This window comes from Ranitomeya variabilis, chromosome 1 (assembly GCF_051348905.1).
Source record: "Ranitomeya variabilis isolate aRanVar5 chromosome 1, aRanVar5.hap1, whole genome shotgun sequence".
Classification (NCBI taxonomy): Eukaryota; Metazoa; Chordata; class Amphibia; order Anura; family Dendrobatidae; genus Ranitomeya; species Ranitomeya variabilis.
In genome coordinates this window covers 638315383-638342894 of record NC_135232.1, presented here as the reverse complement: position 1 = coordinate 638342894, position 27512 = coordinate 638315383, and the positions used below count along the sequence as shown (strand labels likewise).

At 44.3% G+C, this 27512-nt stretch overlaps 1 protein-coding gene across 4 annotated transcripts in view; it reads left to right on the top strand.

Annotated features, from left to right (window-relative positions):
- Positions 1-27512, top strand: part of HECTD1 (HECT domain E3 ubiquitin protein ligase 1) — a 124034-nt gene that overhangs the window by 33193 nt on the left and 63329 nt on the right. For all 4 annotated transcript variants that reach the window (XM_077261035.1, XM_077261023.1, XM_077261027.1 and 1 more), the window contains exons 3-14: positions 14637-14871; positions 15694-15921; positions 16012-16293; positions 16394-16664; positions 17838-17914; positions 17989-18087; positions 18551-18665; positions 18968-19142; positions 20017-20155; positions 20254-20424; positions 21038-21260; positions 21342-21605. In XM_077261035.1, the coding sequence (XP_077117150.1) occupies positions 14637-14871; positions 15694-15921; positions 16012-16293; positions 16394-16664; positions 17838-17914; positions 17989-18087; positions 18551-18665; positions 18968-19142; positions 20017-20155; positions 20254-20424; positions 21038-21260; positions 21342-21605 (2279 nt within the window). The remainder of the gene's footprint in view (positions 1-14636; positions 14872-15693; positions 15922-16011; positions 16294-16393; positions 16665-17837; positions 17915-17988; positions 18088-18550; positions 18666-18967; positions 19143-20016; positions 20156-20253; positions 20425-21037; positions 21261-21341; positions 21606-27512) is intronic.

The following is a 27512-nucleotide window of genomic DNA, read 5'->3' as shown; positions in this document are numbered from 1 at the left end:
TTACTTTTTTCCCGTTTTTGTTTGTCGTTATGATCATTTACAAAGGAGGTCATGATAGAAACCAGATTATTGTGCTTAAAGGGGTTGTCTTAAAATAAGAGCAGTGACGGCGGACCCCAGTTATCAGTCCTGATGCAGGTCATCAGTCTCTGTCCTGAATCTTCAGAAGGGTCAGCTGCTACATCGCCTATTGTGATTGGTGGATCATGTGTGATCGGTGACCTCTAAAGGTGTCACCTGTCATCATGACCATGGTGATAATGACTCTTCGATGTCAAGAACAGGAAATATGTCTAAAATTGTCCATTGCCAGTGTGAAAATAGAATTCTAAAGGGTTTTTTTAATACAAAAAAGACATATTTTTTGTATTCCTTTAGCATAAAACCCTTTATAAACAGTAGGTCTTTTTTTGATGGCACTTTGCCTTTAATACGAGGTTGAAAACTGTGAGTTTGCCATTTCTTCTACATTGTTTTTAGGTTTTACAACATGTTTCCTAATGACTTCATTGAGGAAATGTTTTTTCTTGCTGTCCTGTAATAAGTTCTAGGATTAGTTTTTCTATGACTGAAGCTTTTCATAGACCCATTATTAAAGGGCTTCTCCTGTATTAGTGCACTAGCAGAGTTGTCATCTTGTAAGCTGTGTGAACATGGGTTTATGTACTTGTTGGGGTAGAGTGACAGAGGTTATGTTCACATTTGCGTATGTTACCAAGACATATCTAATATGTATATATCCTGTACAAATATGGACCTTATCTCAGAAAAGAACAGTCCTGACTCTCATCTGAAGTTGAGTCTGCAGACTTACTTCCAACCAGAGCTGACGGAACAAATACTTCATTTTCCCCCTCTATATGATAAGGAAGGTACAAAGCGGCGATCCGCATTAGTCAAGTTTAGTTAACCCAATATTATTCAGCATGAGTTTTTTTATTTCTACTCACAAGATCGCTATTTCAAAACAACCTTACATAAAACCTCTGCGGCCCAACTCAAGTTTCCAGCTTCTTCCAAATTTAATTTCACTGCCGTATGTTGCAAGTGTCAGCAAAGGGGACCATGTCAGGGTAAACTTTCCCTGGGTGTCTGCTAGTATACAAAGCGTACACCAGGAGTCCCAGTTCAGTAATGATGAAAAATCATGGTTTTCAGGCTCTATCGATCACTTTGGTGGCCAAAGACGTAGAGTACATCACGGTGTGTGCTTTGAGGAGCACTTCATTTATTTTCCTGCCTGGTATGGCCATACATCTTTCCTAAACATCTGATAACCTGCTTTTCAGAGGTACTGCACCATTTCTAGCATCCAGGTATGTAGGATGTTGCCAGAGGCAGGTTACCCTTGAAAGTAAGAAGATGGATATCCATACATTGAGTAGGCAGATGAGAAAACATATGTTTTCCACTTGAAGACCTAGTTAACCCCTTTTAGGACCAGGGATATTTCCTTTTTTTGCGTGCAAGTTTCTAGCAAATGTGACCCAGGCCTAACGTAGATTTTGTGTGATGTAATTTTACTAAACATCGGGCTTGGTATTTTCTATTCATCTAGCTATAGATATATCTTTATTATCTATCTATTATCTATATTATCTATCTGTTAGCCTTCTATTCTCTATTTATCTATCACCTGTCTTTGTCTGTGTATGTGTGTAAACATTCTTCAATGAAGTTTGTAAAATAAGAGGTTGGACAAAAAAATGACATCACAATTCTTTTTTTTTTTTGTTAAATAGACATTTATTTAGGTTACAAAAACGTAGAGAAATCCGCATGAAAATCTGCAGCAAAAACACACAAATTTTTTTTACCAGTGTTTCCTGCCAAGAGATGCAGATTCTGTGCAGAAAATTCTGCAGTCAAATCTGCAGCGTGTGCACATACCCTTACGCTGTTGCTGAGCCCCCAGTCAGATTAACCCCTGATAAACTGAACTGATTAATACACTGCCAGGTCTGTGACATCATGCAACCACAAGCTTATGCTATTGTTTGGATGTGTGTAGGGCAACAAATGGAGCCCACATCGAACTGCACTGAATAGGTATGAAACTGTGAGTTTATCTTTTATTTGGAGCAGATTTCACATTCTTATCGTTTTTTTGGTTGCTTGCCAGTGACTGGTCAAAAGTGCACCGTGACTTTACGGACACAATGTATTTAAATTTCAAATCTAATCTTTATTCTAACCAGTGCTGTGGAGTCGGTAAGCCAAACCACTGACTCCAACACAGACTCTAAAGGTACCGTCACATTAAGCGACGCTGCAGTGATATCGACAACGATGCCGATCGCTGCAGCGTCGCTGTGTGGTCGCTGGAGAGCTGTCACACAGACAGCTCTCCAGCGACCAACGATGCCGAAGTCCCCGGGTAACCAGGGTAAACATCGGGTTACTAAGCGCAGGGCCGCGCTTAGTAACCCAATGTTTACCCTGGTTACCATTGTAAATGTAAAAAAAAAACAGTACATACTCACCTTCTGATGTCCGTCAGGTCCTTGGCCGTCTGCTTCCCGCACTGACTGTGAGCTCCAGCTGGCCGTAAAGTAAAAGCAGAGCACAGCGGTGACGTCACCGCTGTGCTGTGCTTTACGGCCGTCCGGAGCTCACAGTCAGTGCGCGAAGCAGACGGCCAGGGACCTGACGGACATCAGAAGGTGAGTGTGTACTGTTTTTTTTTTTTTTTACATTTACAATGGTAACCAGGGTAAACATCGGGTTACTAAGCGCTGCCCTGCGCTTAGTAACCCGATGTTTACCCTGGTTACCATTGTAAAACATTGCTGGCATCGTTGCTTTTGCTGTCAAACACAACGATACACGCCGATCTGACGACCAAATAAAGTTCTGGACTTTCAGCAACGACCAGCGATATCACAGCAGGATCCTGATCGCTGCTGCGTGTCAAACACAACGATATCGCTATCCAGGACGCTGCAACGTCACGGATCGCTATCGTTATCGTTGCAAAGTCGTTTAGTGTGAAGGTACCTTTACTCCACAGCACCGTCTCACTACTGAGCATGTACATAAAGTGCAGCACAGATTCATCTCATCTTCGACTCCACAGCACTCCTCACTACTGAGCATGTTCATAAAGTGCAGCACAGATTCATCTCATCTACGACTCCACAGCACTGGTCACTACTGAGCATGTACATAAAGAACAGCACAGATTCATCTACGACTCCACAGCATTGGTCACTACTGAGCATGTACAAGAAGTGCAGCACAGATTCATCTCATCTACGACTCCACAGCATTGGTCACTATTGAGCATGTACATGAAGTGCAGCACAGGTTCATCTCGTCTACGACTCCACAGCACTGCTCACTACTGAGAATGTACATAAAGTGCAGCACAGGTTCATCTCGTCTACGACTCCACAGCACTGGTCACTACTGAGCATGTACATAAAGTGCAGCACAGATTCATCTCATCTATGACTCCACAGCACTGGTCACTACTGAGCATGTACATAAAGCGCAGCACAGATTCATCTCATCTACGACTCCACAGCACTGGTCACTACTGAGCATGTACATAAAGTGCAGCGCAGATTCATCTCCATTAAAAGCCCAGATCCTTACATCAGGAACAAAATAGACATTTATAAGTCATTTCATAACTTTCCCAAATTATGAAGTACCCAATGTATTTATTTTAGGAGTTGGTCCATTTTATACCAAATCTGGCACCACAGCCCTGATTCTAATATACCATACTTTAATTAATTAAAAAAATCCCAATCCTTATCTAACCACTGTTTTTGTTTTGTTTTTCTACTTCCTCTTTAATGACTCATTGTTTGAGAATCCCAGGGATACTTAAAGAAGCATCATCCATCCCTGAAATTTATTGTCATCATTAAGGTCAATGATTTCAGGGGCTGGGTTGGCCCGTGCTCTATTGAGCATGCATCAGTTTTAAATTCTGATAGGTGCTACGTAAATTCCTGTCTCTGTGCGCTGTTCTTAGTGCACAGTGACAATGCGCTATTGTTGCATCTGGTCAGAAGTGATGAACCGGCAGCACAGCGCACTGTCATTGGACAGTGTAAGTAAAGAATGGGCAATGTCACTTGCAAGGTCGGCACTGGTCTCTTCTTTTCCTGCATACTATGTAATTTTCTTGTAATATGCACTGACAATGCACTCTGTTTCCAGCTCCACTTCCCATCAGAGCTGGCGAGGGAGCGCACTGTCACTGCGCACTGAGATTCTTCTGCACAGTGACAAGATCCTACTGAGCATACATTGGCATTGACAATTGACACTTGCTTTGTGGAACCAGGAGTAGCAGAGTGCCTGAAATCCACAACGCTAATGATGCTTCTTTTCAGGTGGTGACAGAGGCTGAGACCGTGACAACCTCTGACTTCGTTAATGCTTTGTGTCCCAGCGTGCACTAGGGATTCTCAAACAAAGCGATATCACAGGAAATAGGTAAAAAAAATAAAGCACTTTGGGTAGTGAGGGAACGACAGTGAATTTTTAAATATTAAAGTATATTAGAACAGAGACTCGCGTAATACATTAAATAAACAGACATCTAGAATTAAAATGAATGTTAGTTTTGGATTTAAGGGAAATGTTAACAACACTATTTGAAGTAGTCCCTATAGTTGGGAGGACACCTTGGTCTGTTCTTTAGAGACTCTTGTCACCAGGTTTTTGCCACTTTATTGGAAAGCGGCATGATGTGGAAGTAGAGGCCCTGATTCCAGATATGTCACTTACTGGGCTGCTTGCTGTAGTTTTGATTTAAATCACTGGTTTATCAGCAGGGAATTATCACTAGAGGACTAGTAAACCTGCTGCTATGTAGTCCATCCCCACCTCTACCACTGGCAGCTTTCTGCCTATGCACAGTATACACAGAGAGCTGCAAATCAGTGGTGTGGGCGGGGTTATATAGAGCTCAGCATTCACAGAACTGCTAGATCTGCAACAGAGAAAACTTATTTTTATCAAAACTGCAACAAGCAGCCCAGTAAGTGATACATCGCTGGAATTGTGGTTTCTACCCTTACATCATTTTGCTCTCAGGTGGGGTAGCAAAAACCCAGTGACAGATTCCTTTTTAACCCCTTACTGACCTCGGACGGGATAGTACGTCCGAGGTCAGCTCCGCTGCTTTGATGCAGGGCTCCGCGGTGAGCCCGCATCAAAGCCGGGACATGTCAGCTGTTTTGAACAGCTGACATGTGCCCGCAATAGCGGCGGGTGAAATCGCGATTCACCCGCCGCTATTAACTAGTTAAATGCCGCTGTCAAACGCAGACAGCGGCATTTAACTACCGCATCCGGCCGGGTGGCCGGATATGAGCGCATCGCCGACCCCCGTCACATGATCGGAGGTCGGTGTTGCTTCTCCATTGTAACCATAGAGGTCCTTGAGACCTCTATGGTTACTGATCGCCGGTAGCTGTGAGCGCCACCCTGTGGTCGGCGCTCACAGCACACCTGATTTTCTACTACATAGCAGCGAACAGCAGATCACTGCTATGTAGCAGAGGCGATCGTGCTGTGCCTGCTTCTAGCCTCCCATGGAGGCTATTGAAGCATGGCAAAAGTTTTAAAAAAAAAGTTAAAAAAAAATGTGAAAAAAATTTAAAAAATATAAAAGTTTAACCCCTTTCTGCCAGCTGACGGAATAGTACGTCAGCTGGCAGATCCCCTGCTTTAAGGTGGGCTCCGGCGGTGAGCCCACCTTAAAGCCGTGACATGTCAGCTGTTTTGTACAGCTGACATGTGCGCGCAATGAGCGCGAGCGGAATCGCGACCCACCCGCGCCCATTAACTAGTTAAATGCCGCAGTCAAGCGCTGACAGCGGCATTTAACTAGCGCTCCCGGCCGCGCGGCTGGAAGTGCTCGCACCGCTGACCCCCGTCACATGATCGGGGGTCAGCGGTGCATTGCCATAACAACCATGTTGTTGATGGCCGATTGCTTTGAGCGCCACCCTGTGGTCGGCGTTCAAAGTACAGCACCATTTCTGCTACATAGAGGTGATCTGTACTTCACCTCTATGTAGCAGAGGTGATCGTGTAGTGCATGCTTCTAGCCTCCTATGGAGGCTATTGAAGCATTCCAAAATTTAAAAAAAAAAAGTGTTTAAAAATATAAAAAAATAAAAAATATATAAAAGTTTAAATCACCCCCCTTTCGCCCCAATCAAAATAAAACAATTAAAAAAAAAATCAAACATACACATATTTGGTATCGCCGCGTTCAGAATCGCCCGATCTATCAATAAAAACAAAGGATTAACCTGACCGCTAAATGGCGTAGCGAGAAAAAAATCGAAACGCCAGAATTACGTTTTTTTGGTCGCCACGACATTGCATTAAAATGCAATAACGGGCGATCAAAAGAACGTATTTGCACCGAATTGGAATCATTAAAACCGCCAGCTCGGCACGCAAAAAATAAGCCCTCAACCGACCCCAGATCATGAAAAGTGGAGACGCTACGAGTATCGGAAAATGGCGCAATTTTTATTTTTTTTTTTTAGCAAAGTTTGGAATTTTTTTTTCACCACTTAGGTAAAAAAATAACCTAGTCATGTTAGGTGTCTATGAACTCGTAGTGACCTGGAGAATCATAATGGCAGGTCAGTTTTAGCATTTAGTGAACCTAGCAAAAAAGCCAAGCAAAAAACAAGCGTGGGATTGCACTTTTTTTGCAATTTCACCGCACTTGGAATTTTTTTCCCGTTTTCTAGTACACGACATGGTAAAACCAATGTGGTCGTTCAAAAGTACAACTCGTCCCGCAAAAAATAAGCCCTCACATGGCCAAATTGACAGAAAAATAAAAATGTTATGGCTCTGGGAAGGAGGGGAGTGAAAAACGAACACGGAAAAAGGAAAAATCCCAAGGTCATGAAGGGGTTAAAATGGGGCTTCACTTAGGCTAGATGCAGAATTCTTATCCATGAAAGGGGATCCAGAAGGTGGCCTTGTTGTACGGCTCTGGTTGTGTAAGCTGCAGATGGAAAATCAAGGATAATCTTTTAGGAATGAAGCCTGGATTACTATGACCTGGAATGTGTGGCAAGACATATGTTGGCTGAAAACTGAATGAGCCCCTTTAAAATGAATACTTAATTCTTTTTTTTTTTTTAAGTGGTGGGCAGCACAAGGGTTTTTTTGTCTTTAGGGTATTGAAGTGATATTAATGTTTTATACCCAGCGCCAACGGGGTGTAGTTAAGTTGTTCTAGAACATGACGGGTGGCTCCTGCTATGGTGACATTATTACCATCATTGAATGGGGATTGTCCACTACTAGACAACCTGTTCTTAACTACTCCACATAAAAAAAAAAAAAGCAGCTCCCCTGATGTGACGTTTAATTTCCGTCAGTCACTTGACATTGTGATCGCTGCAGCTAATCAACGGCTCCTAATTGCGGTTCTCTCAGTTCCGTCTGATGTAACAGTCCCATCGGACTGACAGAAGTAGGAAGGCTGCACTGATTAGTGGCCACTGTTAACCGCTGGGAATGTCAGCGCCAACATGGCAGGATCATGGGGTAAGTGTATGGTGTAGTATGTTCTGTAATGATACATTGCGGCAGCTCTGTACTTACTCTTTATTTCCCTGTTCCACACACAATCATACTCCTAGTAAGCTCAGTAATGTCACATGCAATGATGCCCCATGGGTCATCACTGTATGAGAAAATATGGGATTCACGGATTTAGATTGAATTTTGAATGTCTTGTCTCTTTCAGAAAACCCTTTTCTTTATGTTCAATATCAGGGTATAGATGTGATAAAGCGTCCCGCTCTGAAGCCTCCTGTGATACAAGATCAGGGAGACTCAATGGCCTTTATATATTACTAGTCATTTCTGGCCAGACAGGGCACTAACGACCGATCGCTAGGGTCTGTCAAAGACTGCTGACACCTTTTTGATATGTAAAAAGACATTTTTCCATGTTTGTTTGCCTTTCTTGAATAACATTGGAAGTTTCAGCCTGCAGTCTCCATGCCTTCATTAATATTTAGACCCCCTAATATGCAGTCTGCATGTTTCAGATTTTTCTCTGGCGGCATTGTTCCTGTTTGTGTGATTTGTGCTGGATGTGAGTTTCTGTATCCATGGAGTGTCTGTCTTCGTTAGCTCTATTCTGCATATATTTCTTCCTTCTTTCTACTGCCTGTTTTTTCTAACTTCCTTGAGACTATGAATAGTTTCCTCCTCTACACTTATTAGATGTCAGTAAAACCTCTCCTTCTCCATACGGGTGTCTTTAAGGCTATGTGCACACGTTGCAGATTTCCTGTGGATCCGCAGCGTTTTTTTTCCGCTCAGAAACGCTGCAGATCCGCAAAGTGATTTACAGTACAATGTAAATCAATAGGAAAAAAAATGCTGTGCTAATGGTGCGGGAAATTCCGCATGGAAAACGCAGTGGATTGAAAGAAGGAGAATGTCACTTTTTTTGTGCAGATCTGCAGCGTTTCTTCACCCTTCCATTATAGAAATCCGCAGGAGTTAAAAAACGCCCAAAATCCGCAACAAAAACGCATCAAATCTGCACCTGCATTTTCTGCCAGGAGATGCAGATTTTGTGCAGAAAATTCTGCACCCAAATCTGCAACGTGTGCACATACCCTTAGGCCTCATTCAGACTTCAGCTTTTCTCACGTATGAGAAGGATGAACCAATTATTCTTTTCAGAGTGGTCCAAAAACTTTCTTTTTTTTCTCTGGCCTGTAGAAAAAAACAATTCTCCACTGTTTCTAAAGGCCCCGTCTCACTAAGCGATTTACCAACGATCACGACCAGCGATACGACCTGGCCGTGATCGTTGGTAAGTCGCTGTGTGGTCGCTGGGGAGCTGTCACACAGACAGCTCTCTCCAGCGACCAACGATCAGGGGAACGACTTCGGCATCGTTGAAACTGTCTTCAACGATGCCGAAGTCCCCCTGCAGCACCCGGGTAACCAGGGTAAACATCGGGTTACTAAGCGCAGGGCCGCGCTTAGTAACCCGATGTTTACCCTGGTTACCAAAAAAAACAAACAGTACATACTCGCCTTTCGGTGTCCAGGTCCCTCGCCGTCTGCTTCCTGCTCTGACTGAGATCCGGCCGTACAGTGAGAGCAGAGCGCAGCGGTGACGTCACTGCTGTGCTCTCACTTCTCACTGTACGGCCGGCAGTCAGTGAGAGCAGGAAGCAGACGGCAAGGGACCTGGACACCGAAAGGCGAGTATGTACTGTTTGTTTTTTTTTACATTTACGCTGGTAACCAGGGTAAACATCGGGTTACTAAGCGCGGCCCTGCGCTTAGTAACCCGATGTTTACCCTGGTTACCAGTGAAGACATCGCTGGATCGGTGTCACACACACCGATTCAGCGATGTCAGCGGGGCCTCAACGACCAAAAAAAGGTCCAGGCCATTCCGACACGACCAGCGATCTCGCAGCAGGGGCCTGATCGCTGGTACGTGTCACACATAGCGAGATCGCTATGGAGGTCGCTGTTGCGTCACAAAACAAGTGACTCAGCAGCGATCTCGCTAGCGATCTCGCTATTTGAGACGGGGCCTTAACAATCTATGAAATTTTTGTCATTTGTGTGCTGTCTGATTTTTTTTTTTTTTTTTTTAATTGTTACCGGTATATTTTTTAAATTATTGTTATGGGCCCATTTGTTCTGCATTGTCCGAAGGTTGGACCAAAATCGGATATGTCTCTTTGCAAATGACAGACATGCAAATGTACCTGTGATAGTCTTTTGGGATAAACACATGAAAAACACAGATAGCACTTAGACGTGAAAATCGGACATGTGAATAAGCCCTAACACTAAGAGAAGGGAAGCAGAGAGTCATCAAAACCAGGAGCTCTGATGGGTTTGTAACCTTTTTTTTTTTTTTTGCAGAGCACTTATCTGAGCACTTAAACAATCTCTACAGACTCAAAATGGTAATTTTTAATGGATATTTTTTAGAAAGTTGAGGGTTTCTGGACTGAAAAGAAAAGCTTGAAGTCATTCTTTAACTGCAGATTGCCAAAAGCTTTGAGACGGACTCAAATTTAGTTGTTTTTTTTACAAAGTTTGCCAGTGTTGAGAAAAGAAAGAACGAACTTGGCACTGCCATGCTTCCCATTGAGTTCTGTTATCCAATGACGAGGTGTTTTCTGTAGCCAGGTGGTGCTACTTTTTTACACGAGGAAGTGTTCAGCCATGGAAGAAGTGTTCAAATAGTTCATTTCTGGAGAAAAGGTTTCACCGGTACTCCCCAAATATGATCTTTTTCATCATTATAAAAGAAAAGTACCGTATATACTCAAGTATAAGCCGAGACCCCCAATTTTGCCACAAAAAACTGGGAAAACTTAATGACTCAAGTATAAGCCTGGGTGGAAAATGCAGAAGCTACTGGTAAATGTCAAAAATAAAAATAGATACCAATAAAAGTAAAATTGAAAATTGAAATCAGTAGGTTGTTTTTGAATATCCATATTGAATCAGGAGCCCCATATAATGCTCCATACAGTTCATGATGGGCCCCATAAGATGTTCCATACCAAAAATATGCCCCATACAGTGCTGCACAAATGTTGATTATGGCCCCATAAGATGCTCCATAGACACATTTGCCCCATATAATGCTCCACAAATGCTGATTATGGCCCCTTAAGATGCTCCATAGAGATATTTACCCCATATAATGCTCCACAAATGTTGATTATGGCCCCATAAGATGCTCCATATACTATTATGCCCCATACTAGATGGTGGCCCAATTCTAACGCATCGGGTATTCTAGAATATGTATGTAGTTTATTTATGAAGTTTTCAGAATAATGCAATGTATACACAGGATGTGGCTGGCCGGACGCTACCAATTAGCGAAGCGTTGTTCAAATTCCACGCCAATTCGCGAACAATCAGTGAAGGCAGGGCCTGCTCCAGGGTTTTGAGGGCCCCGGGCGAAAGAGTCTCAGTGGGCCCCCCTCTTTAACACATACCACGATTCATGATGCACAGATACAGCAGAGAAATATAACACAGCCCACGTAGCATATAGCACAGGCCACGTAGTATATAACACAGCCCACATAGCATGTAACACGGCCCACATAGCATGTAGCACAGCCCACGCAGTATATAGCACAGCCGAGCCCACACAGTGTGTAATACAGCCCACGTAGTATATAGCAATGTGGGCAAAATATCGCTGTTAAAAAAAATAATTAAAATAAATAGTTATATACTCATCCTCCAGTGGCCCCCAGATCCAGGCGAGGCGTTTAGCGATGCTCCTCGCGACGCTTCGGTCCCAAGAATGCATTGCGGTCTCGCAAGGTGATGACATGGCGGTCTTTTGAGACCGCTACGTCATCATCTCGTGAGACCGCAATGCATGGGCCGGAGTGTCGCGAGGAGCGGGAAAGGCGCCGGAATGTGAGTATTTATTTTTTTAATTATTTTTAACATTAGATCTTTTTACTATTGATGCTGCATAGGCAGCATCAATAGTAAAAAGTTGGTCGCACAGGGTTAATAGTCATCAGGGGCTTATCTACAGCATTCTGTAATGGGGGTGACAGGTTCCCTTTAAATAATTTCAATGATTTTTCTAATTTGCTCAGGAGAAAGTGGAAATGAGGACAAGGCAGCTGATATCATTGTCATGCTGATTGAATTATATGAGTAGACTTCTTGCTTTAAAGGGATGGTGCCACCAGTTTCCTTGTAGTTTTCTTTTGTGAAATTAAGCTTAAAATAGTTATTAAAATGTATTAATTCAACGTTTGCACTGTTTGCAAACATTTCTATATGAAAAATATGTATTTTCTTACAAATATATATATTTACCCCAAGGGGAGCATTTTCCATTTTAGACCTCAAGCAGTTATAGCAAGACTTACCAGCTTTACTGTTAGCAGCAAAATTGGGACAGTAACTGCTAACATCACCATTTCCCTTCCCTTTTGGGTGGTCTAGTATCCCTGGGGCAGAATGAAGCGCCATTTTGTGGGTGACTGCCCTGTGATCTGCTATCACTAGCAGTTACTGTCTGTCGCTCTCTCTCTCTCTCTCTCCCATTAGTCTCTCTCACCCAGTTTACATGTATCTCTCACCCCCCTCCACAGTGTCTGGCCATTCACTGCAGACCCCCCCCCCCCCGCTCCAGTAATGCTAATGGTACACTGTTCCTCCTTAATGTCTTTGCAGTCTCTGATACTCTGCTTTTCTCCTGCATTTTACTCCTGTCAATGCAGGATCTGTTCTGCTGGAACAGTACGGCTTATGTTGGCAGATCCGAGGGCTCCATGAAAATGGCAGCAGAACACTCCCAGTACTGTGAATTGTACAGCCCACAAAGGTGTGCCCAGTTCACAGCAGTGACATCTCCATTATAATAGATAGGGTCGCCTTCTGTCTGTTATCTCCTATGACCATGGGGTGCCGTATTATGACACTGAAAGTGTCCTGCTGCTACTGTGAAAGCAAGATATCCGCTCCCAGTGCCTTCTTTAAACTCCTATAACACACAAAATATGTTTCAAATGCAATCAAAACTTGGTTATAACAGCATGTTATGCTACATTACATTGATTTATTAATGATCTACAAACGCGGTATCTTCCCTTTAAAGGAGGGCTGTTAATTGAAATCATTCTTTGTTTAGCCATGTGTATCACTGAGTAAACGTGTATAGAGATGAGCAAATATTTCAATATTCGCTTTGGCTCCCGATCGCCTAATTTGCAATATTTGCCGATTTAATTGCCGAATATAGCTGAAAATACAGAGCACAAAAGCTGCTGTTCCAGTGTGGGAAACATCGGCGCCGCGCTTCTGATCGGCGGTGAAATCATCCCCGACGGTCAGAGAGCTGCCGTTCCCACGCTATCAAGACAACGTGAGCACTCAGCTGTGATCGGAGGTATAAAGTTTACTTCCGGTCACTGGTAGGGGCTGCATCCCTCAGCTGTCAGCTTCAGCAAGTCTGGTTATTAATAATAGAGGCGCTCCATGCATTATTTTTTAATTATTTAAATAAATAATTTAAAAAAAGATGTGGGGACCCCCATTTTTGACAACCACTTTTGCTGAAGCAGACAGCTGGGGGCTGTATTCTCAGACTGTTGAGAGGCCATGGATATTGTTCCCTCAGCCTTAAAATAGTAGCCCGCAGCCACCTAGAAAAGGCACATCTATTAGATGCGCCAATTCTGGCGCTTTGCCCAGCTCTTCACACTTTGGCTGTAGCGGTGGCAAGTGGGGGTTCATATTTGTGGGGTTGATGTCACCTTTTTATTGTCAGGTGACATCAAGCCCACAAGTTACTAGTGGAGAGGAGTCTATAAAACACCTATCCATTACTAATCCTAAAGTTATATGGTAAATAAAGAGACAGCCAGAATAAAGTCCTTTATTAGAAATAAGACTAAACAGTTTTCCATTTTATTTAAAAATAACAAACACGGTTATACTCGCCTAACACCTAATGCCACCAAAGCCCTCGTTCTCCTGTAATAAAACTAAAATAAAAAAAAACAATATCCCTCGCCTGTCGGCCGTTCTGTCCCACGCCGTAGGTCACCGCAGTTCAAGCTCAGTGACTTCACAGCAGATCACCATGAGAATTTTCCAAACATATTCACTCATCTCTAAACATATAGTCATCATTGCTTTACATACAAGGACATTGCTGCTTTTTGCATTGACACTTAAGGTACCGTCACACTCAGCAACTTTGCAAAGAGAACGACAACAATCCGTGACGTTGCAGCGTCCTGGATAGCTATCTTGTTGTGTTTGACACGCAGCAGTGATCTGGATCCCGCTGTGCCATCGCTGGTTGGAGCTAGAAGTCCAGAACTTTATTTCGTCGCCAGGTCGGCGTGTATCGTCATGTTTGACATCAAAAGCAACGACGCCAGCAATGCCAGACATGGAGCTAACAACCAGCGAGAACGATAAGTGAGTCGCCGTTACGTCACTGGATCGCTCCTGCATCGTTCTGGAGTTGCTGTGTTTGACGTCTCTACAGCGACCTAAACAGCGACGCTCCAGCGATCTAGTTTAGATCGGCTCGTTGTCTATATCGCCGCAGCCTCGCTGAGTGTGACGGTACCTTTAGTCAACCATTTATCAGATCATCAAGAACTTCAAAGCGGAAAGTTCAGCTGCTGTGAAGAATTTCAAGGTGCCCAAGAAAGACTTTTCTCTTTCCTGCACTTGCATTTGGGACAAAAACAATATTTTTTTAAATGCCTTTAGGCCTGTGACAGTTGATAGTCAGCTGCCTGCGTGCTGGTTTCAAGATACACAAAGGTTGTCATGCTGATCGAAATAATCAACGCTGGTGTCACACAGTGTCTGTAATTGTGTTTTTTAGTTCTGTATAGCATGCATGCAAATTGTAGATCTTATGTGGTCTACTGCTGAAAATATAAAGAAATAATCATAAATTCTTAAACATGACCCTTTTGTTTGAAGCCATTGCCTATTTCAGCCAATCAGGTTGGAGTTTTAGTTAAAAAATAAAAATAAAAATATTAAAGCTTATCAGACTTTTATCCTAAAATCTCCCACTATATCCCTTTACTGTAGTCATTAACTATTGTTTTATCTTTTGTGTTGTTTAGGTGTCCACCTCGTACTTTTCTGCCAGCTTTATGTAAGATCTTTCTGGATGAGAGCGCCCCTGATAATGTGCTTGAGGTCACCGCCCGTGCAATAACGTATTACCTAGACGTATCCGCTGAATGTACCAGACGCATTGTAGGTGTGGAAGGAGCCATAAAAGCCCTCTGCAATCGACTTGTGGTGGTAGAGCTTAACAATCGGACAAGTCGGGATTTAGCCGAGCAATGTGTAAAGGTGAGAAGTGTTGGGATTTCATGTCACTAAGTAATTGTTTATCATCGTTTGTATAGCGCCAACATATTCCAACAACATCATTCTTCTCCTCTGATGGGTCTCAAAATATAAGATCATCCCAGGTTCACACACTTGGCCGCTCTTTTCCATTTTATGCTGCATTGCTCCATTGCAGACAGTTGTTGTGCAATATGTGAAATCTCTGCTTGTGGTGCAACTGTGTATTTGGCAGCTGATCTAGTAGTCTATCAGTCTCAGATGCTGCCGAGCTGTGATGAATGTAAGAATGTAAGTCCGCAATGACAGGGTCCTCTCCCCTCTGTACCAGTCTGTCACTGTAAACTAGTTTACTGTAAACGATATCTGTAACTCTGTATGTAACCCCTTTCTCATGTACAGCACCATGGAATTAATGGTGCTATATAAATGAATAATAATAAATAATAATGAAGAGTGTTAGTTGGGACGGGGTGAAAGTGCACACCCCGAAGAAGACTGAAGAAATGTCCAGTTAACTACAAACAGAGATTTCACATACTGCGCTCCAGAAGAAACAGATGTGAATATCTCTGTAATGGAGCGATGCAGTACAAAACGGAGAAGAGCATCAGAATCAGGGCAACTTGGCCTTTTCTTTTTAAAGGGAACCTGTCGACAGGTTTTTTCACCCCATTCTAATGTCATTGCATTTAGGGTTTTACAAGAGTGTCAGCTTGCAGCACTCCACACGCTCACATTTGCCATATGTGGCTGTTGCACAGTGGGACGCTACCTTATAGGTAATATTTGCTTGAGCAGTTTTCATCTTCGCTTCCTCTCCAGGTGTTGGAACTCATCTGTACACGTGAATCGGGAGCAGTGTTTGAAGCAGGTGGCTTGAATTGTGTCCTAACTTTCATCAGGGACAGTGGCCATTTAGTTCACAAGGACACCCTGCATTCTGCTATGGCAGTGGTGTCCCGGCTGTGTGGTAAAATGGAGCCACAAGACGCCTCTTTAGAGACCTGCGTTGAATCTCTGTCAAGCCTTCTGAAGCATGAGGATCATCAGGTGAGTTTTGCGTTTTTCTGAAGCTGGGATGTGGGAAGCAAATGTTTATAGGTAAAATGCTATAAATCGACATCTTATAAACCCCTCTAGGTGTCGGATGGTGCTCTGCGCTGTTTTGCTTCTCTGGCGGATCGGTTTACTCGCCGAGGTGTTGATCCAGCACCTTTGGCACAGCATGGACTTACTGAAGAATTGCTGTCTCGTATGGCAGCAGCCGGGGGAACTGTATCGGGACCCTCCTCCGCATGCAAACCTGGACGTGGTACTAGTGGTGGCCCTTCAACTTCTGGAGACTCTAAAATCAGCAACCAGGTGTCTACAATAGTCAGCCTGCTGTCAACACTATGCCGAGGATCTCCCGTTGTGACACATGTAAGTTTTACTGATGAGCAATTTGTGGTATTTTTTTTTTATATAATTTTTTTTTTTATGTAAAATATTGGGTTAATTCTGAATTCTTTCATTTTCTTAGGATTTGCTCCGAGCAGAGTTGTTAGATTCAATGGAGAGTGCGTTACTGGGGGATGAAAGATGTGTCCTTGACACGATGCGACTCGTAGACCTGCTTCTGGTGCTGCTTTTCGAAGGCCGCAAGGCTTTGCCTAAATCTAGCGCTGGGTCCACGGGTCGCATCCCAGGTTTGAGACGACTGGACAGCTCTGGAGAACGCTCCCATCGTCAGCTTATCGATTGCATTCGTAGCAAGGACACCGATGCCCTTATAGATGCTATTGACACAGGAGGTAAGCACTTTTTTTTTTCTCTATGTGCAGGCATCCTTTCGTAGAGCATTTTGTTATAGTCCACTCCAGCTCATATCTCTGGACGAGACGCAAGTCCATATTTAATTTGCTTTTTAGCCTTTCAATATAAAAGACGGGTGACCAACGCATTGATTTTCTGTCATTTTTTTTTCTTCTTTTTTTCAATATTTTGCCGCCAGAGGGAGGATAGGGCAGAAGTGCACACCCTGCAGCACAGAGGCCACATGTCCTGCTATGGCTTTCATCTTTCTAATTTCTGTGTCCTTTTGTTGAGTACTCTGTAGAGGAATTGACAGTTATGCATGAATGTGAAGGTTTCCATCATTGTTTTTAAGAGAGATATGAAAGACTTAGGCGTTGACCTATCTCCTAAATTATAGTGGGGGTGGTGGAGCAGGGAACTCCCGTTCTCTAGAAAAGTGGAACTTGCAAAAGCACACTCTCCATTTATCAGAAATGTATGGCTTATGCCGTCAATCTGTAACACATAAGAATGCCCCTTTGTGTCATTTTCAACAGCCACAATAAAACCAAATGTGAATTTCATCTTGCAGTAGAATGATAGGCCTCTAGCTTCTCTTCCTCCATAAAATTATTGAGGCACCAACTGTCATCTCCAATCTCAGTAATGTGATAATCTGCCCTCATTGAGAACAGATTATCATATTACTGAGATTGGAGATGACTGTAAGCTGAAAGTGAAGAATCAGTCCAGGAGGAAAGGAAGGCACATTTCTGTGATTTTAGATATTAAAGAGTTTATTTTTATGTGTACTATTGATTTCTGAATTAAAAATTAAAACGTTGGTTACTCTTAACCCCTTCACAACATAACGTAACATATGATCTACAGTGACGTTGTATTGTGTTTCTGCCTTTGATGCAAGCTCTGAAGCTGAGCCCACAACTTTCCCGGCTCATGGTGGCTGATTAATTATGGTTATGTAGATATAAAAATCAAAAAATGATGGAAGAAGGGGAGGAAAAAGAAGAAAAAATATCAGTTGTGAAAGGTTAAAGAAAAAAAAAAAGTGTATTTGTGTCCAGAGCATTTAGTTTCTTCCTGTGTAGGGATGTAAATTGTTAGGTAGATAACGGTGTAGGAAATCTGTTTTGTCTGATCAGGTGAATGACTTGTTTTCCATTTTTCAGCTTTCGAGGTGAATTTTATGGATGATGTTGGACAGACTCTATTGAATTGGGCCTCTGCTTTTGGCACCCAGGAGATGGTAGGTTTGTCCTTCGGCCCACGATATCTGGTCTGGGTGTCTGACAGCTTCTGACCACATTGGCTTCATTGTAGGTGGAGTTCTTATGTGAACGAGGCGCTGATGTGAACCGGGGTCAGAGGTCCTCTTCTTTACATTATGCTGCTTGCTTTGGGCGACCTCAGGTGGCAAAGGTAGGATGTCGTGAAAGTGAAACTCGTAGCTTCAGCTCTGAACCCATCACGGGGAATTGGGTCATTGGATTGACGCGGCTTTAGAAAAGCCGTCCAGGGTGCGTGGAGTTTTCAATGGGCAGATTACAGCTGCATAATACAAGTGACCTCTCTCCTGACATTGTGATCTCGCTTTACAATTGCCTCAATAGTGTCTGGACGGATCAGTGACTCCCAGAAAAAGGACAAGCAACTTTATGTATCATGTCACATGTCTTTGTTATATGATTACCTTGTTTAATAGCTTTAATAGAAGAGTCATTCGGGTCACATTGCTTTCTGACTTTCTCAGCTGCCCTTTTTTGTACTAAATGGGTGCCCATATTTTAGAAAAGCTTCTAGTACTTGGGTTGGGTAATAAGCGGGCGCCCTGACAAGTCTGGTAATTTATATAATCTTTTCTGTGTTTCTTATTATTTTTTAGACCCTGTTACGCCATGGAGCCAATCCAGATCTGCGTGATGAGGATGGAAAGACTCCCCTGGACAAAGCGCGGGAGCGCGGGCATAGCGAGGTGGTTGCCATCTTACAATCACCAGGTCTGTCTGTCATTCATTTCATTTTCACTCTACTTTTATAGTGCCAGCATATTCCTTAGAATTGTACACCAAAACTGTGCAATAGCGTACAATGCAATATTTCTGAAAGGGATTTTTATAACCGAACTCACACATAGTGGACTGGATGGCAAGCTGCCACGCAAAGTGCAAAATCAGTATGCATATCGATGACTGCTGCTGAACAAGTGTCAATTCTGTGCAATGTTGTGTTCACTGGGCCAAAATTTGCATTATAACATTCTGCTTGTAATGAGACTTCTCACAAGCCTTGTATGTTTTAGGAGACTGGATGTGTCCTGTTAATAAAGGAGATGAAAAGAAGAAAAAAGACTCTAATCGAGAGGAAGAGGAGTGCAATGAGCCAAAGGGGGACCCAGAAATGGCACCAATTTACTTGAAGAGGCTGCTGCCTGTTTTTGCACAAACTTTTCAGCAGACTATGCTCCCATCCATCAGGTACTTATGATGATCTATCTATCTATCTATCTATCTATCTATCTATCTATCTATCTATCTATCTATCTATCTATCTATCTATCTATCTATCGGACTGCCAGTAGATTATAAACATCTGGGCAGTCTACGTTTCTACTCTAAATCATCATTGTAGAGGAAGCAACTTAAAGGATATTATGCAGCTGTGGGGTCAGGAGATGGCTATCAGACACAGCCAGACTCCCCAAAGGGAAGTCAAACCTGATTCATTATCATGTTTCACCTCCTGATCTCTGTGTACACAGTGCTGCACAAGATGTAAATAGATTAGGGAGCACTGACAGTGCTTCCTCTTACCCAGAGATTATCGTTGGGTGTAGGGAGGGATCCAAGGATACCCAAGTACCTTTTCAGCATGGAAGTAAATTTCTCCTGTAACTGTGGATAATCTATCAGCCTCAGTTGTAGTGGATATCAACATCAAAATGATTTATGTTCAAATGCCCCATAAAGGCCTTACAAGACCTTATAGGGGGGCACAGTGTGTAAAACAATAATATAAAGCTAAAATAAAAAATAGCCACCAGTCCAAATTGCTGTTTCTAGCACCGCTCCCTTATGTTAAAAAAATAATATCTAATGGAATGGCGGAAATGTTCCAGTTATGGACTGGTTAAATATCAAGGTAGTCTTTTTTTGTTGGTTTTTGTTTTTTTCTAGTAATTTCTTTCTATAGTAATAATTATCACTAGGTTTTATCTCACATGTCCCATTTTATTATCCGATTCCTAAACTCAAATTATGGGACTTATCTCCAGTGCTGTTTTTTTCATTTTGGAAATACCTTTAATCTGTAAGAGACTTGTCTTTTTAGGATCCGATATTTTTCTTACAGGAAAGCCAGCCTTGCCCTTATCCGAAAGATGATCCATTTCTGCTCTGAGGCCCTGCTTAAAGAAGTCTGTGACTCGGATGCTGGGCACAATCTGCCCACCGTCCTTGTTGAAATTACTGCAACTGTTTTGGATCAGGAGGTGAGCTCTTACAAATGTCTTATTGCTTAGTTTTTTGTATAAAATGCCTTCATCTCCTAAACTCTTCATGTTCCCGTTTTGATTTTCTCCATGCTTAGGATGATGACGATGGTCACCTTCTAGCACTACAGATTATCCGAGACCTAGTAGATAAAGGTGACGATCTCTTTCTAGACCAGCTAGCAAGACTTGGTGTTATAAGCAAAGTGTCAACTTTAGCTGGTCCTACCTCTGATGATGAGAATGAGGAAGACCCCAAACCTGAAAAGGTAAGCAAGATGGCTGATAGATGAATTCTTAGGGTACCTTTACGCAGTGCAATTTTGATCGCTACGACGGCACGATTTGTGACGTTCCAGCGATGCATTTACGATATCGTTGTGTCTGACACGCTACTGCGATCCGGATCCCCGCTGAGAATCGTACGTCGTAGCAGATCGTTTGAAACTTTCTTTCGTCGTCTAGTGTCCCGCTGTGGCGGCATGATTGCATCGTGTGACACAGGTTGTATACGATGTGCGCACAGTAACCAACGGCTTCTACATCGCAAATACGTCATGAAATTATCGCTCCAGCGCCGTGTATTGCAACGTGTGACCGCAGTCTACGACGCTGGAGCGATAATCATACGACGCTGCAACGTCACGAATCGTGCCGTCGTAGCGATCAAAATTGCACTGTGTAAAGGTACCCTTACAGTAGCCTGTCATAAATCGGGCAATATCTGAAATTTCCCCTCTGCTGCCCCTGGTAATAACTGCTGTCCACAGCTGGTCATGGTGGGAGGGTTGTCTCATGGAATCGGTTCTCCAAAACAGATATCTTGAGAATTTTTTTTTTTAAATCATTTTCAAAATTTAATTTCACTATTCCCATCTCTAGGAGGATGAACCACAGGAAGATGCCAAAGAATTACAGCAGGGCAGGCCCTATCACTGGAGGGACTGGTCCGTCATTAGAGGACGGGACTGTTTATATATCTGGAGCGATGCCGCAGCGTTAGAATTATCCAACGGCAGCAATGGCTGGTTTCGCTTCATCTTGGATGGAAAACTTGCAACCATGTATTCAAGTGGAAGCCCAGAAGGGGGCTCTGACAGCTCAGGTCCGTGCCAAATCCCATCCTTATCGGCTACGTGTTGTTACACAGTGACGTAGCTTGTAACGTCATTTTCTTTCCGAGTAGAAAGCAGAAGTGAGTTTTTGGAGAAACTACAGAGAGCTCGAGGCCAAGTGAAGCCCTCCACTTCCAGTCAGCCTATTTTATCTGTTCCTGGACCAGGTAAGCTCACTGTAGGCAACTGGTCCCTCACTTGCTTGAAAGATGGAGAAATTGCCATCCACAACTCTGACGGACAGCAGGCAACCATACTAAAAGAAGACCTACCGGGCTTTGTGTTTGAGTCAAACAGGGGAACTAAGCACTCATTCACTGCAGAGACCTCATTGGGTAAGTGCACAGTGTTTTTTGTAAACTGTGAGTGCAGCTTTTACTTGTGTTAGCTATCATTGCTACTAATACAAAATGGTTTCCTTTTTATGTTATTATATACAGTGCCTTGAAAAAGTATTCACATCCTGTGAACTTTTCCACCTTTTTTCACATTACATCCACAAACTTAGTGAACCTGTCAACAGTTTTGGCAGATATGAGATACGGCCATCACCTTTCAGGGCTGATATACAGCATTCTATAATGCTGTATATCTGCCCCCAACCCGACTTGTAAGAGAAGAAAAATATCTTTTATTATACTCCCCTGCAGGGCAGGGGTGGTCCGGTCCGAGGTGTGTCGCTCTTCTTGGTCTGGTGCCGCCCTCCTGCTTGCTTCTTGTGGATGACGCGTTGCTGCATCATCCACACAGTCTCCTCGGCACCTTTTGAGGGCAGAGCAAAGTACTGTTGTGTGCAGGTGGCAGAAAAGGTCAAAGAGCCCCGGCACCTGCGCAATGCAGTACTTTGCTCTGCCCTCAACAAGGCAGAGAAGTACACCTGCGCAGGAACGCGATGCCGAGCAGACTGTGGATGAGGCAGGGACGCGTCATCCACACGAATCAAGCAAGAGGGCGGCGATCATAAGATGATGGGAGGCGCTGGACCAAGAAGAACACCCCTCGGACCGCACCGCGCCGCAGGTGAGTATAATAAAAGATATTTTTCTTCTCTTACAGGTCGGGCTGGGGGCAGATATACAGCATTATAGAATGCTGTCTGTATATCAGCCCTGAAAGGTGATGGCCGCATCTTGTATCGGTTCCCTTTAATTTTATTGGGAAAATTGTGACAATTATTTGTATTCATCACTCCTGAGTCAATACTTTGTAGGACCAACTTAGGTTTCAGTCACTGCTGCAAGTCTTTTTGGGTTGGTCTCTTGAAGCTGAAAGTTTTGCCCATTCCACTTTGCACTCTCACTCAGTGGATTTGACTGAGATGTCTGAGAACAGCAATTTTTAAGTTTTGTAACATATTCTTTATGGCATTTAGGTCTTGTCTATGACTAGACTGTTCACACACATGAAAATGCTTTGATCTACAACATCCATAGTTTCGGCAGTATGTTTAGGGTCGTTTTCCTGCTGGAAGGTGAACCTACGCCCCAGCCTCAACTCTTTTGCAGCCTCTAAGGGTATGTGTCCACGTTTAGGATTGCTTCAGGATTTGGTCAGGATTTTATGCAGGTAAAATCCTGACCAAATCTGCACCTGAGGTCACTGGCAGGTCACCTGCATTGTCCTTGAGTTTTTTCTGCAATGTAAGGACATGCTGCTTTCTTAAAAGACGAGCCCCATGTGAATTTTCTCGGGTGTGCCGCATGCGTTTTTTTCTGCTCAGTGGAGACAGGATTTCATGAAATCCCCTCCACTATGCTGTAACATCTGGACGCTGCGTTTTTTATGCATGCTGCTCAACGCTGCGTCAAAAACGCAGCGTTTCCTGAACACGTGGACACATACCCTAAAAGGGTTTTTCTCCAGTATTTGCCTGTATTTAGCTCTATCCATCTTCCCTGTTCCTGCTGAACAAAAGCCTCCCCATAGAATGATGCTGCCACCACCATGTTTGACGGTGGGGATAATGTTTTCAGTATGATGTGCAGTGTTTGTTTTCCGCCACACACAGCACTTAGCGCTTAGCCCAAATAGTGATTCTTGGCCGTCTTTCACCACAATCCCTTCCGCATGCTTGCTGTGTCACCTTCATAACTTTTTGCAAACTTATTATAACTTGATTTTGAAAATTGCTTTCTTGCCATCTTTGTGGAGTGTATGAGTAATAGTTGTCCTGTGGATAGACTCTCCCCCCTCAGCTGTGGATCTCTGCAGCTCCTCCAAAGTGACTATGGGCCTCTTGGCTGCTTCTCTAATTAGTGCTCCCCTAGCTTGGGATATCAGCTTAGGTGGATGGACGGCCATGTCTTTGTAAGTTTTAAGTTGTGCCACACTCCTTCCATTTTTGGGTGATGAATTGAACAGTGTTCTGTGATATGTTTCGAGCTTGGGCTATCTTTTTTTTTTTTTTTTTTTTATATATATAACCTAACCCTGCTTTACACTCCTCCAAAACTTTATCCCTGACCTATCTCATGTGCTCCTTGATTTTCTTAATGCTGTTTGATCTCTAATCTTCTCAAACAAACCTCTGAGTCCTTCACAGAACAGCTGTAGTAATACTGAGAATAAATTACACACAGGTGGTCTCAATTTACTAATTATATGACTTCTGGAGGCAATATATCACTCAGTTTTATTTAGGGGTATCGGACTACAGGGGGCTGAAAACAAATGCAGCTCACAGTTTTCAGATTTATATTTTTAAAATAATTTAAAAGTCATGTATCATTTTCTTCACAAATACTTGCTACTTTGTGTTGACATTCCATAAAATCCAGGCTGTGTCCTGTATATTCTGTCTAAAACGGACGCAACAGATTTCTGCATATATGCTCCTGAAACAGACATGTGGACTTTGCCATAGGCACAAACAAGATGTAGCTTCCTTTTTTTTTTTTTTTTAAATATTCTTGTAACTGTTTCCATGTGTTACTGTCACTATGAAAAAAATGCCCTGCAGGGGTTAACTAATCTATAAATAAAATGACTAATCTTGGATAGATCATCTGGATATATGTTCAGCTAATGGGGAAAAAAATATCAAAACCCTTTTCTCCTTTTCCTCATTGGGGGACACAGGACCATGGGTGTATGCTGCTGCCACTAGGAGGCTGACACTAAGTAGACACAAAAAAGATTAACTCCTTCCCTGCAGTATACACCACCCACTGGCTCCAGCCTAACCAGTTCAAGCTTAGTGTCAGAAGGAGGCACATGTGCTCTGATTTTCAGACCACATCTATAGCTTTCTTATTTTATTTTGATTTTTATTCTCCACATACTTCAAAGGATTACAGGGGGCGACTGATCCCTTAACGGCTCCGCTCTCCTCCAAACCTACAACAGGCGGGAACGTGGAGTGTCGCCTCCATGTACCCCCTCCTGCATCGTTTTCTACGGCATGTCTGAGACCTTTTTTAGGGGCGACTGGTCCCTTCAGGGCACCGCTCTCCCCACACCTACAACAGATGGGAACATGGAGTGTTGACCTCCATGTACCTCCCTTTGCGACAAGGCTAATTACAGCCGGACCACCAGCCCTGTCCCATCCTGGGGGAATTAACCACTTGGATGTCCAGAGGCTCTGATGGTGTCCGTGTCCTTAGTGGCGATGCCCCCACTGCATCTCCACTAATGAACAGCAGTGATGGAAGGAATGCGGACGGTCCCTCTCCACCTCTCTGACAAAGGGATGGTGGATGGAGGGTTCCCTGCACCGTCTAAACTACAGCTGACCTGTAAGCAGTCCGGGTCCTGCGCTGCGGCGGTTCCATACCGGGCGCACACCACTGGTAAGTGTAGGCCCGGGACACGGTACAGCAGCCGACATAGTGCAATGGCACCGGCGGAGGGATCCTGCAACAGTGCTTTAAGCGCTATTCCCCATAGCTTCCCCTCTTTCCTGGGCACGTTCCGGCCAGTGTCCAGAATTTAGGCCCCGGCTTGGGCCTATTCTCGGCCGCAACCCGGAGCTCCGCTTATTTTATGACTTTATGGCGGCAGCTCCGCCCATTTTTTTTCACATCTAGCACACGATGAGACTTCCCCTTGCAATTCTCGGCGGCCATCTTAACCTACCGTCCGCCTCTCTACATGTGCTGTCTGGTCACACCACAGTGACACTTCGCTATATCTCACGGTCCCTCTGCAATTCCGGACATTCTGGGGTACAGCATACATTTTCACCTACAGGCCGGCTCCGTACACGTATAGCATGCCTGCACTTCAGAGGAACGCAGTGCATTGGGAGGACCACTCATACAGGGCCACATGACCGGGGTAAGATCTCTGTGCTGCACCAGATATACTCATTAGCCCTTCTCTGCAATAGTCACTGGGGCTTCCAAGTCACGATCCTCCCTATTGGAGCATATCAGCAGAATCGGGGACATTCTGGGGTACACCATGTCACTCTCTAAGACATCCAAGAACGCTAACAAAGCACAAGTGTTTTTCACCTCATGTACCACCTGCCAGACTGCTTTTCCACGGGGACATAGTTCGCCACTCTGCAAGGCCTGTGATCCCGATTGCACTCAGGAGCCCTTCGCCACCACCAAACCAAGTTTACCTAGTCCCCCTGAATGGGCTTTGTCACTGTCGCAGTCCATGGCTTCTCTGACTAAAGCAATTGAGTCCCTCCAAGTTCCCGCCACGGGTCGGGGCATATGTCTGGCCTGTCTTAGAAAGTTCCTCTACCTCACGGGAACCGTCGGCCAGCAGAGGCCGTTCTCAGTCAAAAACTCCAGTCGTGGAAGAACCGTCCCAAGCAATCCAGATCTAAGGGAGCAAGGTCCCATAGATTCTCGGCTCAATGACTCCGCGACATTATCCGGTCAACACCAGCAGAGTAGGCGGCCGTCTACTCCTATTTCGTCATACCTGGCTGTCCGTCGTTCACGACGAATGGGTCAGGGACCTGGTGTCCTCCGGATACAACATAGAATTACCCTCCTGCCCTCTGGCACGGTTCTTCCCTTCTCGTCCTTCCAGAACAGAGGCTCAGGCACGGTCCTTGTAACGAGTCATCGATTCGCTATGCCAAAACGGAGTCATTATTCTGGTCCCAAAAAACGAGAGGTTCGGGGGGTTCTACTCGAACTTATTCATGATTCCGAAGAAGGACGGGACTGTGCGGCCCATTCTGGACCTGAAGCTCCTAAACAGGTTTGTTGAGGTCCAGCTCTCCTGGTTGGAGTTTCTCTGCTCTGTCATCACTTCAATGGAGAAGGGGGAGTTCCTAGCATCCATCAACATTCGGGATGCTTACCTTCATATCCCGATCTTTCCCCCTCACCAAAGGTTCCTTTGCTTCACCGTCCGCAAGGAACTTTTCCAGTTTACAGCTTCGCCTTTTGGCCTCGCCACCGCCCCCAGAATGTTCATGAAGGTCATGGCGGCCGTCATGTCCATTCTTCACTCAGGGTATGGTCGTTTTGCCATACTTAGGCGACCTTCTAGTCAAGGGGCCATCTTTCCAAGCCTGCGTGGAGTGCGTCCGTATCACTTTGGATACACTTTCTCACCTGGGCTGGCTGATAAACATGGACAAAACTTCCCCTGTCCCAGCGCAGCAGATTTCCTTTTTAGTATGGCCCTGGACACCTCCCGAGGGTTGGTGATTCTCCCTCGAGACAAAGTCTTAGCCCAGTTACATCTTTGGCCTCTACAGCATATTCTTCTAGCAGCCTGGGACAGGAACCCATTCTCTCTCGACCGGCTGTGTCGCTTGTCTCCACGGATCAAGCAAGCGCTTAGGTGGTGGACGTTGCGGTCGTCCCTCACCCAGGGGAATCCTTCTTTCTGGTCCAATGGCTGGTGGTCACCACCAACGCCAGTCTTCTGGGCTGGGGGGTTGTCTATCCACATCACTCAGCCCAGGGGCGGGGCACTGGTCACCTCGGGAGGCACTTCTTGCAATCAACTTTCTGGAAATCCGGGCGATTCGGTTGAGCATGCGGCGATTCCATCACCTCCTGGCGGGTTGCCCCATCCTAATACAATCGGACAACTCCACATCAGGGGGGCACTTGCAGCAGGGCGGCAATGTACGAGGTGAAGCACATTCTCCGTTGGGCCGAGAGGAACCACTCGGTCATCTCAGCAGTTCACATCCCGGGTGTAGAAAACTGGCGACAGACTTTGTCAGCTGCCAGGGACTGGCTTCGGGGGAGTGGTCACTGCATCCCGAGATCAACCAACAGATTTGTTATCGCTGGGGGACTCCGGACGTGGATCTTATG